The sequence below is a fragment of the Physeter macrocephalus genome, chromosome 6, assembly GCF_002837175.3.
Source record: "Physeter macrocephalus isolate SW-GA chromosome 6, ASM283717v5, whole genome shotgun sequence".
Lineage (NCBI taxonomy): Eukaryota > Metazoa > Chordata > Mammalia > Artiodactyla > Physeteridae > Physeter > Physeter macrocephalus.
In genome coordinates this window covers 92,814,778-92,828,618 of record NC_041219.1, presented here as the reverse complement: position 1 = coordinate 92,828,618, position 13,841 = coordinate 92,814,778, and the positions used below count along the sequence as shown (strand labels likewise).

The 13,841-nt window shown below is 39.4% G+C and overlaps 1 protein-coding gene across 11 annotated transcripts in view; it reads left to right on the top strand.

Moving 5' to 3' along the window:
• ANO6 (anoctamin 6) overlaps positions 1-13,841 on the top strand; it is a 223,688-nt gene that overhangs the window by 182,215 nt on the left and 27,632 nt on the right. For all 11 annotated transcript variants that reach the window (XM_024122806.3, XM_024122807.3, XM_028491403.2 and 8 more), the window contains 5 exons: positions 700-842; positions 3,141-3,218; positions 7,500-7,725; positions 8,772-8,941; positions 9,143-9,240. In XM_024122806.3, coding sequence (XP_023978574.1) covers positions 700-842; positions 3,141-3,218; positions 7,500-7,725; positions 8,772-8,941; positions 9,143-9,240 — 715 coding nt within the window. The remainder of the gene's footprint in view (positions 1-699; positions 843-3,140; positions 3,219-7,499; positions 7,726-8,771; positions 8,942-9,142; positions 9,241-13,841) is intronic.

The window sequence follows — 13,841 nt, the reverse complement described above, 5'->3', positions numbered from 1 at the left end:
GACGCGCAGGCCCAGCGGCCATGGCTCACGGGCCCAGCCGCTCCGCGGCATGTGGGATCCTCCCAGACCGGGGCGCAAACCCGGTTTCCCTGAATCGGCAGGCGGACGCGCAACCACTGCGCCACCAGGGAAGCCCCTAAAAATTATTTTATTCATACTTTACACAAGATTGAGAAAAATATCAGTTTTCCACATTTAAGAATATTGTTTTAATTGGGGTGACTTGGGTGGTGGAAAATAAAGATTTGGGGACCACTGAAGCATTCTCATCCCTGCATCCCCAAGCCCTTTGGAAGGAAGAGAGGGAGAGGGGTGCAAGGAGGAGCATACTAAAGGATGGACCATGAACTGCTTTGAATTATAATAGTTGCTTGTGTTTTTTTGTTGGCAGTAATGTGCTAGGAGCAGATGCTTTAGCAGTAGACACAATCAGATGCCTTCTGACCACCCCCTTACCACCCTTCCCATGACCTGTAGTCTGTTTTCACAAGTTGAATAAATTATCAACATTTTCGTTTTAAAAAAAGCATTAACTCATTTTTTCTCGCTTTTAAATATTAGTATCGCCTATAAATAAGTAAAATTAGATTTTATTGACCATACACAAAAGTGTTGTAGATAATTAATAGTATTCAGTACAGATTTCTGAAGCATCAGTCATCACTGAAGATCCACATGATGCTGTTCTCTCTCTGGTAGTTACCCTGTTTTTGGAGTTTTGGAAGCGGCGCCAGGCAGAGCTTGAGTACGAATGGGACACTGTCGAGTTACAGCAGGAAGAACAAGCCCGGCCAGAATATGAGGCACGGTGTACTCATGTGGTGATAAATGAGATCACTCAGGTAAAGAGTATGTTATCTAGATGCAATTCAGTCTATTTATTGCAGGGGTTCTCAACCTTGACTGCACATTGGAATCACAGATTAGGGGCGGGTGCTTAAACAATATTGACACCCGGCTTCTGTTGCTGTATACTCGGATGGTACTCAGTGGCCTAGGGTGCATTCTGGCACAGGAATTTTTTTTTTTTTAAAGCTGCTCTGGTGATTTTTTACGCGCAGGCTCAGCGGCCATGGCTCACGGGCCCAGCCGCTCCGCGGCATGTGGGATCTTCCCGGACCGGGGCACGAACCCGCGTTCCCTGCATCAGCAGGCGGACTCTCAACCACTGCGCCACCAGGGAAGTCCTCTGGTGATTTTTAATGTACAGCTAAAGTGAAGGAGCACTGCTAAGAACAGTAGGCACAGGAGATAAATGCGGTCCCTTCTTTCATAATAACAATAAAAATGAAAAAAACCAAAAACCTCTGATGTAAATGTATAAGAAAAGATGCATTGATTTGTGTCCTTTCATAGTACCAATAAAAATTAGACTCCATGACATAGATGTAGAAGGAAAGACACATTGATTTTCATAGTTGATTCTCAGTTTTTCACATGGTCCTTCATTATTACAGCCACCTTTTCATCGTAGACTAGCTCCTTTGTCTTGCACTACGTCTCGGTCACTGCTTCCCCTTCTGGTTGGTATGTGCACAGAGTAGGGTGACTCTTATCCTAAAATCAGAGAAAGGATGGAGGAAGAAGGGAAACATTTGTTGAGGCCAAACTATATTCAGGCCCCGTGCTAGGCATTTTATCTAATTGGAAAGGTAAATTTGCTGCTGTTACTGCTGCTGCAGAATTAAAAAATAAAACTGTATAATCTCTTTGTATAAACATTCCAAAGCCAGTGAAAGACAATTTTTTTTGAATCATCTGCATTATTGCCTCTTTCCATCAACACAGAAAATCTGGAGCTAATTGTACTTGTAGTCTTCAGCATAAGGACAGTAGGTTTTGAATATGAATAACTCTTGGAAAGAAAATGCTTTTATCAAAAGCATCTGAAAATGTCTCCAACCATAGACTTTATAAATTGACTCACAGATTTACAGAATGTTGGCAGTAAAAGGGTCTGGAGGGAGCAGTTCAACCTTCTCATTTCATAAATGGAAAAAAATGAGGTTCAGTTACCCAACAGAAAATGACATTTGTCTTTTACAGTGTAACAAGCTTTAAATAATCCCCATTATGAATAGTTCCCGTTGTTTACGACGAAAGATGGGGGTCAAAGCATGTGTTGGTAAAAGATTGTACATAATGAAAGCTGAAACTTAGACAAAATCAGATGTTCATAACGTTTTTGAATACTGAAAAACAAAAGCTTATGTTATTGGCAACATACAAAACATACTGAAGAAAAGACATTTTGGAAATTTAAATCTGTCCATTTTAAATTTAAAATTGCCAACTAATAAGTTAAATTTCCATTCTCCTTATCGTTCTTCCTCATTTTACCTTGATTGAGAACACATCCTCAATGTCTAGAGAGGCCAGCGGTGTGGTGGTGAGGCCTTGGGAGCACAACTTCCTGAATTCATGTCTGAACACAGCAAGTTACTAGCTGAGTGATCTTGGACAACTTGTTAAGCTCTCTGTGCCATAGTTTCCCCAGCTATAACACAGGAATAAGAAAGTTGCTTCCTCATATGATTGTGGTAAGGATTGATTGAGTTAATGGATAGAACCTACTTAGAATAGCACCTGGCACAGAGTAAATGCCATGTACCTGTTTGCAGCTATAATCACACTGTTGATTTCATTTCTAGAAAAATCTATATATATTCATATAAACTATAAAATGGAAACTCTAAAAATTCATAGTTATACCTAATTAATACATAAAGCTCAACCAGAAAACACACATTGGCTCCCTAGTACTTGCAGACATCTGTGAAACTTTCTGTCCTGCACAGACTCTGGGTTATCACGGCAGTCACTTCTAAAATCTAAGACAAGCTCAGGAATGGTATTTTCAGATACCCAGACTCCTGAACTCAGATCATGGCAGATAAACAGTTTATTATTCACATTTGCATTTTCAAAAACTATTATTAAAATGAACACTGAACATGTTTTGTTGTATGTATGTCTGAAATTGTTAACAAGCAAACATGCAATTATGAGTAAGGAGGCTGTGTCTGAAAACTAATTTTTTAAAAAAATTAAGCCTAGGATTCATTGACCAATTAGGAGAAAAATCATTTCGTTGGAGGAATCCCTTGATTGACTAAACTTCTTTTTTTTTTTTTAATTAGGAAGAAGAGCGTATTCCCTTTACCACCTGGGGAAAGTGTATACGTATAACCCTCTGTGCCAGTGCTGTCTTTTTCTGGGTAAGAATCTGCCACAGATTTTTCTACTATCTAATTTTAAATGTTGAGAAAACTGCAAGTCGAGCTGGAAACTGTGTAGTTTCATAGAGAAGATTGTTTCCAGAGAACAACTCAGCCACCACATGGAGCAACTCTCAAGGTTTCACAATATCTAGGGATAGCCTTAACAAAAAGATAATAGGAACTATTAAAAAAAACATAAAAACTACTGAAAGACATAAAAGAGGCCTTAAACAAATGATTCTAGATAAAAAGACAATGTTTATAAAATATCAGAACTTATGAAATTAGTTTTGGGTTTATTATTAATAAAATCATATTAGTAATATAATAATAAGTAATGTAATGAGAGTTTTATTAGCTCAAGAACAGCCAGCTTAGAGAACAGGACATGAAGCCCAGATATGGGCTCACTAATAATTTAATATATGAAAAGGAAGGCATTACAAATCAGAGAGATAAGTAAAGATTATTCAATAAATGGTAATGGAACACTCATTAGCTATTTGGGAAAAAAGAAAAGATTGAAATCATGCTATGAACCACATACTGTGATAAATTCCAGAAACACTAAAAAACATTTTAAAAAGTAATACCATAAAAAACTAGAAATAAATATTGATGAATGTACAATCTCTAGATGTGGAAGAAGTTTCAGAGGAAAGTATTTAAAGATTTCCATACATCAAAAGTGTCCTAAGTTTAAACAAAACACCAGAGGAAATATTTGTTAACAAATAGGGCAAAGGGCTAATTCCTTCAATACGTAAAGACTTCAGAGCACTTCTAAGGCAACACCAAAAATCTCAGGCGCTAAGAAGGCAGAGAAGATGAATACACATTCAGAAAGGGAAAAAATATTGTGGCAAATGTCAAACCTCAATGATAATTAAATCAGTGCACATTAAATAAGTGAAATACAGTTTTTCACCTGTCAAGTGATAAGACTGTGTGTTTGTAAGGCTGAAGTGCCATAGTACTCTCATACCTATGCTATTGGATTTTTACACTGCTCCAGCCTTCTTAGAAAGCAGTTTGGCAGTACATGTCAAAAGTCAAAAATATTCATATGCTTTAATCCACTAATTCAGCTTTTAAAAACTTTTAATCAGGAAGTATTTCAAAATGGCAAGTAAAAGTCAGACATATATATATATATATATATATATATACACACATATATAATACATATATAATATTTTTGTTTATATATAAATGTTATATAAATATTAATTATATATATTATATATATATAAAACCTCAGCCAAAATGTCCTCCTTCGAACCCTTCATACAGTAGAATATTGTGCAGCCATGAAAAAGTATGTCCACGAAAGTATGACATGTAAAAATGTCATGATTATGATACTTAAGAATAAAATTAATATGTAAAATATTTTTATATGAAAACAATTCATAGTTCTGAAGGAATTACACCTATGTATAGATACATTTTTTTTCCTATTTTTATTTTTTATTCTTCATTTTGATAGTTGGAGTCTTTCAATTGTAGGTGACAGAAAATCGATCTCCAATTGGTTTAAACAACAACCAAAAAATGGGAATGGGTGAGATTTCTTGGTTCCTGTAACTGAAAATCTCATGTCTGAGGTATGACTTCAGTCAAGAATAGATACTGTAGCCCAGATGATGTCAAGGCTGGTTTTGTTCTGTCTTCACTCTGTGTCCAGTGGTGTCCCAGCATGGTGCTTCTAGGCCTCCCTCATGGGTGCAAGATGGCTGCAGCTTTCCAGATCTCACATCACGTCCAAGCCAAGAAAGGTCTCTTTTAGCAGCATCCCCTGTTGACAGAGGAAGCTCGTGTTTCACATGGGCACTAGCACATATCTCCTCACATCTTGGTGGCTCTTAATAGGGTTATTTGCCAATCCTTGAATCAGGTGCTGAGGCCAATAGGATGAGACACCTGTTTGTCTCAAACCAATTGGGATCTACATCTGGAGCCCTGGGGAGGGTGGGGCAGTCGAGCCCAAACCACTAGACTGAAAATAGAAGGGAGATTATTCACCCTAAAGCAAAATCTAGGTCCTCTTCTAAGACGGGACAGATCCAGGGCAGCAAAAGCAACCAGTGTCCACTACCAGGTACTTTCAGATTTTCTCTGATGAGCGTATATTAAAGTTATGATCAGAAAAGAGGATATGTAAGCAACTTGAGGAAGGAGAATGAAAAGTTTTCCTGTCTCCTAAGAAATATTGAACCCATTAAGTGCTCTGAAGAAAAATGGAAACACGTCAAGTTTGTAAAAGTTCTGAAATGAATTAGAATTCATTTCATAAGCCATGTAGGGGGCAGTGCCATATAAAGGTTTGTGTATCTTTGGACTCTGAGTATCTCAGTTCTTTCACTTACTAGTTGCTTAATTTGGGACAAATAGCTTCATCTCTATGTGGCTCTATTTCCTCGTCTGTAAAAAGAGAATACTACCTACCTCACAGGATGGTTGTGAGGATTTAAAAAATATATGTGTGCTGAAGCAATAGTAAGCATTAAAGAATCTTACCTATTATGATTACTTAACATGTAATTTTAAAAATTACTAGCAGAGTTTTAAAATATATATATACTATCAATATTTAAATGGCCTGTATGTGTTATGCTGAGAGGAAGACTTGATATACCTTCTCTAATACATTTTTCTCAGCCTTAATTAATTTTCACATCTCATCATATACACACACAGTGTTATTCCTTTCACAAGTATGAAGCCTTAACTATGAAGAAAAGGAGATAATGAGAGAGATTAAAGGAGGAAATATAATGCTTTCTCTACAAACTGATAGCTTAAAAAGTAAGAAAGACATCTTTTTAACACTTTGGTAACCATAATCATAGCTAATATTTAGATAGTACCTTTCATGTGCCAGGGCTTAATGCCCTAATTGTTTTTACCTGTAATAACTCATTGAAACCTCACAATAATCCTATAAATCAGTTGCTTTTACTATCCCCTCATTATATGGGTAAGGAAATTGAAACCCCCAAAGGCTAAGTAATTTGCACAAGGTCCCCCCAGCTAGTGGTGGAGCTGGGATTCGAACGTGGGAGTCCGGCCGTGCTTGTGGATCACTCCCTCTACTGCCCTCCACAGGTGGAAACCGGCCTCCTAAGTGACTGTAAACAACATGATGTGATTTGCTTGGTACTGAAATTCATATTCTTTGTAGCTTTCTCTATCACGGCAGTCATCACGAGCCATCAGAGACATTGAATACATGCTTCTGGAGTGTGTCCAAGAAGGTAGATATAAGGAAAGCAGTTTAAAAATGGGACCTTTGATGTACCTTGTTCAGTGGCCAGAGAAAACCTGCCTAGTAAGGAAGTGAAACCCTACCAACCACACGCAGATTATGTTTCAGACACCCCCACTGACCTTGGGTCTATGCAGTCAAAACCAATGGACTAGGAAAATGAATCCTGTGCAAGTGCAGGTATAAATAACTGCCAGTTTAAGGTCTCAAGATCAGAGTATGAAAAGTGTGTGAAGCGTTTATCATCAGAGACCTGCCTGCTGCCATTTCCAATAGTGACCTTGGGGCATCTCTGCAGCTTCACTGGTCCTGTTCAGAATCTCCTCAGCTACGGGAACGGAGACAACAGCCAGCACCTGCTGACCCCTGAGTCAGTAATAGGTTCTCTGTTGGAAGGAAACGTATCCTCTTAATGGATTACAAATGAGTAAAACCCACTCATTCATAACCTAAATAATTCCATAATTATTATTCTACAAAGGGATGTTTTCATTGGTTCTGCTATCACAGACTTTTTTCTTCTACCAGAACATGCTACCAGTTATTCCATTTTTACCCCATCTGAAGATATTCTCTCTCTCTCTCTCTCTCTCTCTCTCTCTCTCTCTCTCTCTCTCTCTCTCTCTCTCTCTCTCCCTCCCTCCCTCCCTCTCTCCCTCTCTCCCTCTCTCCCTCTCCCTCCTTTTATTAGGCCTTCTTTAGAGGGTTTTGGGTTTACAGAAAACTTCACAGGAAGTACAGAGTTCCCACAGACCCCCTCATTCCCTGCTCACAGCTGCTCCTGCTGTTAACATCTTCCATTAGTGGGTGCACCAACTCTTTTGACTGCCATCATTTCTTCTCCTTTCTTTGAAATTTAACGTGCCTGATTTTCACCTCTCTTGTGGCATTTATGTGAGATTTACATCACTTCATAATGCATGTTGTCCATTTGAGCATGGGGCCAATTTTTAAGTGTAGAAGTATAATTATTTGTGAGTCTCATGCTGCTGTGTTTATTGTGTTTTCAGATCCTTTTGATCATTGCTTCAGTTATCGGGATCATTGTCTACAGGCTCTCAGTGTTCATTGTATTTTCTGCAAAACTTCCCAAAAACCTTAATGGAACAGACCCAATCCAGAAGTATCTGACTCCACAGATGGCCACGTCCATCACCGCTTCCCTCATCAGCTTTATCATCATCATGATCCTGAACACCATATATGAGAAAGTGGCAATCATGATTACTAACTTTGGTAAGGTCCTGCTATATATATAGCATGATTTCTAAGCCATTTTTAGAATCAGGTAAAAATAGAGACTGTATATTTTAGGCATTTCAATTCCAGTATGTTACAATTTTTAGAAAATTTCAAGTGTAAACATATTTTCTCCAGCCTGTACGAGAAATGAATTATCTCCAGCTTTGCATTAGTAAAAGGGACAAAGCAAAGACAATCATTATAATGCCCAAGCTCTATGTAAACAGATCAGTGCTGAATAATATTTTCAGTTACATTAGATCATGTACCCTATTGTTGAAAGTAAATGGTCTCTTTATTGCAAATAAGTGGAAGAGGGTCATGGTTCCAGTAGCAGATCTGCTCCTGCATTGCTGAGAGGACAAGCAAAAGCAATCACAGTGTTACATGTCTTCCCCCCCCACGCGGTTCATATTAGTATAGCTCCATTCTCATCAGCTCTGGCTTTTATTAATAAAGGTTTCTTCTCTCTGGCTTGTATCCCAGGCAGCTGCTTAGTAGCCAAAGTTAAGTGCTTCCCACACGCTGCATGTGGCTGGGTCGTTCTCCAGTTGGTCATCTTTGGAGTGGTTATCTTCTGAAAATGATCAGACCGATTTAAATTCTAAACTAGAAGGAGGACCTGTTTTGTCTTCCCTAGATGCTTCTAGCAAGTTGCCCTGTGTTTTGTTTGTTTTCTTCAACAGGCCTACCTTATTGCAGTTCAGGAAGATAAGAGAATATCATTTAGCAGGCTGTTCAACTTTAATTTTCTGTCTTACATTGAAAGAAGACAGTTCTTGGCTATTTGATATCATTGTGCTTATAAATTTTAAGGAAAAGTTGACTGTTTTCTGCCTTTGTGTTCATGGGGGAGAAACTCTTACAACAATGTGTAAACTTGGAATTAACATAGTAGCTATATTAAGAAATTCAAAACAGCTGAAATGGAAACTGTGAATTGTATTTTTTTAATCATGTTAACTCAAGTATCAGTGTCTTTGATTACCGTCTCAAAGCTGTTCACAATTTTAAAATCTTAACATTTCTTTTAACTATAGAACTCCCAAGGACCCAGACTGATTATGAGAACAGCCTAACCATGAAGATGTTCTTATTCCAGTTTGTCAACTACTACTCTTCGTGTTTCTACATCGCATTCTTTAAGGGCAAATTTGTGGGTTATCCAGGAGACCCAGTTTATTGGCTCGGAAAATACAGAAATGAAGAGGTGTGACTGTAGAATTGTGTTCTCTTGACAATTTAAGCTGTTCCATGTTTTCTCTCAGTTGCTCAATGAAGAGTTTCTTCATTGTACATTCCTTAGATTTTTTTTTAGCCTAAACAAGAATATCAGAAAAAATAAAATTAATGAGTTTTTCATGTTAGACCCATCTAAAATTTAAATAGGACTTTCATTTTAATATTTCAGTGTGACCCAGGTGGCTGTCTCCTTGAGCTGACCACACAGCTGATAATCATCATGGGAGGAAAAGCGATCTGGAATAACATACAAGAGGTGTTACTTCCGTGAGTACCGAGTTGTGTGGTCTTAGGGATAGAACGGCCCACCCATCCAAGTCATTTCCCTGCATGTCTAGCTGCATGCAGCCACCTCTAAAATGGAGTAGACCCTCTGCTTATTAAAGGTCTCCCGATAAGATGATCCAGCCAACAGTGTACATGTATCCAGTGTTTAATAATTATATTTAAAAACCTCCTTCTTTATATTTAACAAAAATCCCCATCTGCTGTAGTTTTTGCCTATTAGCCCATTGTTGGTGGCTGTTGGATCATAGCCCTTTGAGAGATGGCTCTTGTTGGAGCTTTGAACTAAGTTTTTGCACAACTTCTTACAACTTTCTCCTCCTTTTATATATGCATTTAAAAATCAGTAATAATAACTTGTTGAGTTCTAGTATGTGCCAGTCACTGTATTAAGTGCTTTATTCCTGTCGTTTAATCATCCAAACAATCCTTATTTTTACTTCCCTTTTGCAAATGAAGAATTTGTGTTTTAACGAGGTCAAATGATTTGCCCAAGTTCATGTAGCCAGTAAGAGGCTACTGTGGTGTTCAAATGTAAAACCCCATGGCTCCAAACCCATGTGCTTTTTTTTTTTTTTTTTTTTCTTTGGCGGTACAAGGGCCTCTCACTGTTGTGGCCTCTCCCGCTGCGGAGCGCAGGCTCCGGACGCGCAGGCCCAGCGGCCACGGCTCACGGGCCCAGCCACTCTGCGGCATATGGGATCTTCCCGGACCAGGGCACAAACCCGCGTCCCCTGCATCGGCAGGCGGACTCTCAACCTCTGCGCCACCAGGGAAGCCCCCCATGTGCTTTTAAGAACAGAGGTTCTCTTATGGTCCTAAGGCACCAGGTTACATAGCATGTTAAGAGACGGTTGTCTAAAATAACTACAAAAGTTTTGACTTACTGTTCTTTTCCTAGAAATGAGAAGAACAGATGTTAGCTGAGGTCACCCTGTCCTTTTAATTTTCACATAAGTCCGATCCCATATCAGAGTGGACAAGTCCAGTGCCATCTGCAATTTCTGCATATTTCAAGGAGCTTATTGTATTAGTGTTCTATTGCTGCTTCAACAAGTATCCCCAAACTTAATGTCAATAGGAAGAAAATAGGGGGAAGAAGCCCCACAAAACAACAACGAATTTACTATCTTGTGGTTCTGGAACTCAGAAGTCTGCAGAGGTCTCATTGGGCTAAAGGCCAGGTGCTGGCAGGGCTGTTTCCTTCAGGCTCTATGGTAATCTGTATCTTTGCCTTTTCTAGCTCCTAGAGGCCACCCACATGCATCCCTTGGTCTGTGACCTCCTTTCTCCATCTCACAGCCAGCAAGATTGCAGGTCTGTGACTTTTCTGTGGTCACATCTCCCTCCATCACTCCTCCCTTCTCTTCTGCCTCCGTCTTCCACTTTTAATGGCCCTTTGATTACACTGGGCCCACCTGGATAATCCAGGCTCGTCTCTGTTAGAGTCAGCTGATTAGCAACCTTAACTGCATCTGCAACCATAATTCGTATGTTCTGGGTATAGGATATGGACATCTTTGGGGGGACCATTTTTCTGCCTACTGCATTAACCTTTACAAGATAATTTCTGGCTCTGAGTTTCTGTTTTCACAAAACTGCTGATCTCTCTTCTGTCTTGCCTCCCATTCCCGTACTTTCTGCTACTGCCAGCCCGAACGCAGAGTGCAGCCTTTTCAGTGACCTGCAAAACCACTCACATGAGCAGGACTTACTGATGTTTGGGGCATGGAGGAGAAACTCAGACAACTTGAATTTCGAAATGCAGAACCTCCATCTTTTTAGTCTCTTATCCAACTATACACCTGGGAATTTTGCTGCTGTTGTTGTTTACTTATCACCCTTCTTTGTAGGCTCCAGAATCCTGCCATTCTGCCCTGTCTTCCTCCTGTGACGTCCAACTTCCTTCTCATTCTTTCTCTTCCCTCCCCTAACCTTTCTTCTCTCTCCCTCATTACCAAGTTTCTGTTCATCCTCTTTGTAGAGCAGTTAAATTCTTTTTTTTTTCCTTTCTGTTTTTGTAGAACAAAACCCTCTGAGTTTCAGTGTGTCCTTCCACATTTCTTCACCAGGGCTTTATCCTCCATCTTCAGTGAGAATTATCAGTGTCTGTCTGTAAACAAAGACATCTCCCTTTTCCCCACTTCAAACCGTCCCCCTCAAAAAAAGATTCTGATCTTAGCTATGAAATGAATATCTTTTTGCCCTACTGTGCAGTAGACAGCCCTTACCTTGGGCTCATAGTTAGATTTTTCCCAGTGAGTAAAAGTAGGTCATGTGCAAATAATACTATGTTTCTATGTGAAAATAAATATATCAAATAGAGGAAAGGCTTATTAACTCATTACCAAAAAAAAAAAAAAAAAACTTTTTCAAGGTCATGTGCAAATAATACTATGTTTCTATGTGAAAATAAATATATCAAATAGAGGAAAGGCTTATTAACTCATTACCAAAAAAAAAAAAAAAGCAATTTCTGAAGGAAATAGGTTATTTAACACTAAATTTTTATGAATAATTTGTTGTCAGTGAGCTATTTTCTGATTTAAACAATCAAGGAGAAGAGTATATTTCCTAAACGGGTACTCACTGAGAAATTCATACAAAATGAAACTTGTTCACATGAAATATTTAAAAACAAAGCATGTATTATAGTATCTGTGGTCTGTTTATACATACTTCACTTCAAGTAAGAACATTGTTTCAAGTTCCAGTGAGCTGAACTTCGCCTTCAGATATTTCTACTACCAGCCTTGCTTGAAAACTAGGAGCACTAAATCAGGGCTCCAGCACCAGTCCATGGCCCAGAGGCTGGGGACACCTGCGCTAAATGTTAGGCAAATCAGAGAGGGTTTGATTCTTCCCGTCACTGCTTCTGCTCTTTGTAAAGGTGCCAGTTTCCTTCCTACTTTTTCATACAAACTTTTAACATACTAAAGATATAGCAGTTACTTTTTTTTTTTTTTTTTTTGCGGTACGCGGGCCTCCCACCGTTGTGGCGTCTCCCGTTGTGGAGCACAGGCTCCGGACGCGCAGGTTCAGCGGCCATGCCTAACGGGCCCAGCCGCTTCGCAGCATGTGGGATCTTCCCATTTTTGCGGTACGCGGGCCTCCCACCGTTGTGGCGTCTCCCGTTGTGGAGCACAGGCTCCGGACGCGCAGGTTCAGCGGCCATGCCTAACGGGCCCAGCCGCTTCGCAGCATGTGGGATCTTCCCAGACCGGGGCACGAACCTACGTCCCCTGCATCGGCAGGCGGACTCTCAACCACTGCGCCACCAGGGAAGCCCCTTCCTACTTTTACATACAAACTTTTAACATACTAAGGATATATCAGTTACTTTTGCTACCCAAAACTACACCCATCCCAATAATACATAGGAAGGGAAAAGAAAACTTATAAAATTTAGTAGCTATTTTCACACCATTTAAATATGTCAAAAGGAACATAGGGAAATGAATTTCACCATATATTCACCTGCCTCCACCCCCAACTCCACTTGGGGTCCTTGACTAGGATTCTCAGAGCAAATGAAGGCCACATGGTGCTGTGATCCAGGCTCCATCTGGGGGGGGCGGGGGTGTTCTCTCCAGCACCTGGCATTTAGTAGGTCTTCAGTAAGAGCCAACTGAGTGAATGAGTGACTCATATGCTTCAAATACAAACATCAGTAAATCAGTAGAATTGTTTGTTGGACCCTGAGAAGAAGCTTAGAGCCCTTTGGCCTTCCTAGCCTCACTTGTTTGATAGTTGGGGCATGTCTGGGAATTTTATTCTGTACTTGACAGAAAGGCTAGTGCAATTCCTGTATTAAGCTACTTGCTCTGGAGAAATTTTATGATAAAATGTTAAGAAAAATAGAGTTAAATATCCAAAATGCCTTGCATTGCCCTTTGCTGTTTAGATAATGGATGGCTGTAATTTTCTTCTTTATATGTTTTCTATATTTTCCTCAATGAGTATTCGCTATTCAGATAATAAGAAAAAGCAAACTCTTAACAAGAGGAAATGTCTCTTCTCAAGACATGATTTGGCTAGAGAATGAATCAGAGACATACAATAAGAGAATCGTAAATGCAGGGATCCCTCACTCTACATACTCGGTCTTAAAATTCAGAAACATTAAACTCAGGAGCAAAATAGATTCAGATGGTGAAGGATGCTTGTATTCAGAATTAGCAAGTGGCAATGTCCTAAACAGAAATGGTGATTAGTATGTGGATTAAATATGATAATGAAGAGACAAAGACAAAATGGGGTGTAAAGTGCTTCACACCATGCTTTACACATAATAAGTACTCAGTAAAGGGCAATTTGTTATGATACTGTTACACTAATATGCATGGTCAATTGCTAAGAAAATTATTTTGTAACCCCAGGTAGAGGGAGGAAGCTTCCAGCCTTGGCCAGGGGAAGAAGTATCCAGTGTCTGTACTTTTTTAAAGTTCTGTATGTGATTCTCATGTGCAGTCAGATTGATATCCCTGTACTAGAGTCATAACCCAATAGAATATCCAAAAGACCAAGGGCAGTGATGAATGGACTGCAACCCAAGATTTCCTGCTAGATGAGTGGTTCAACTC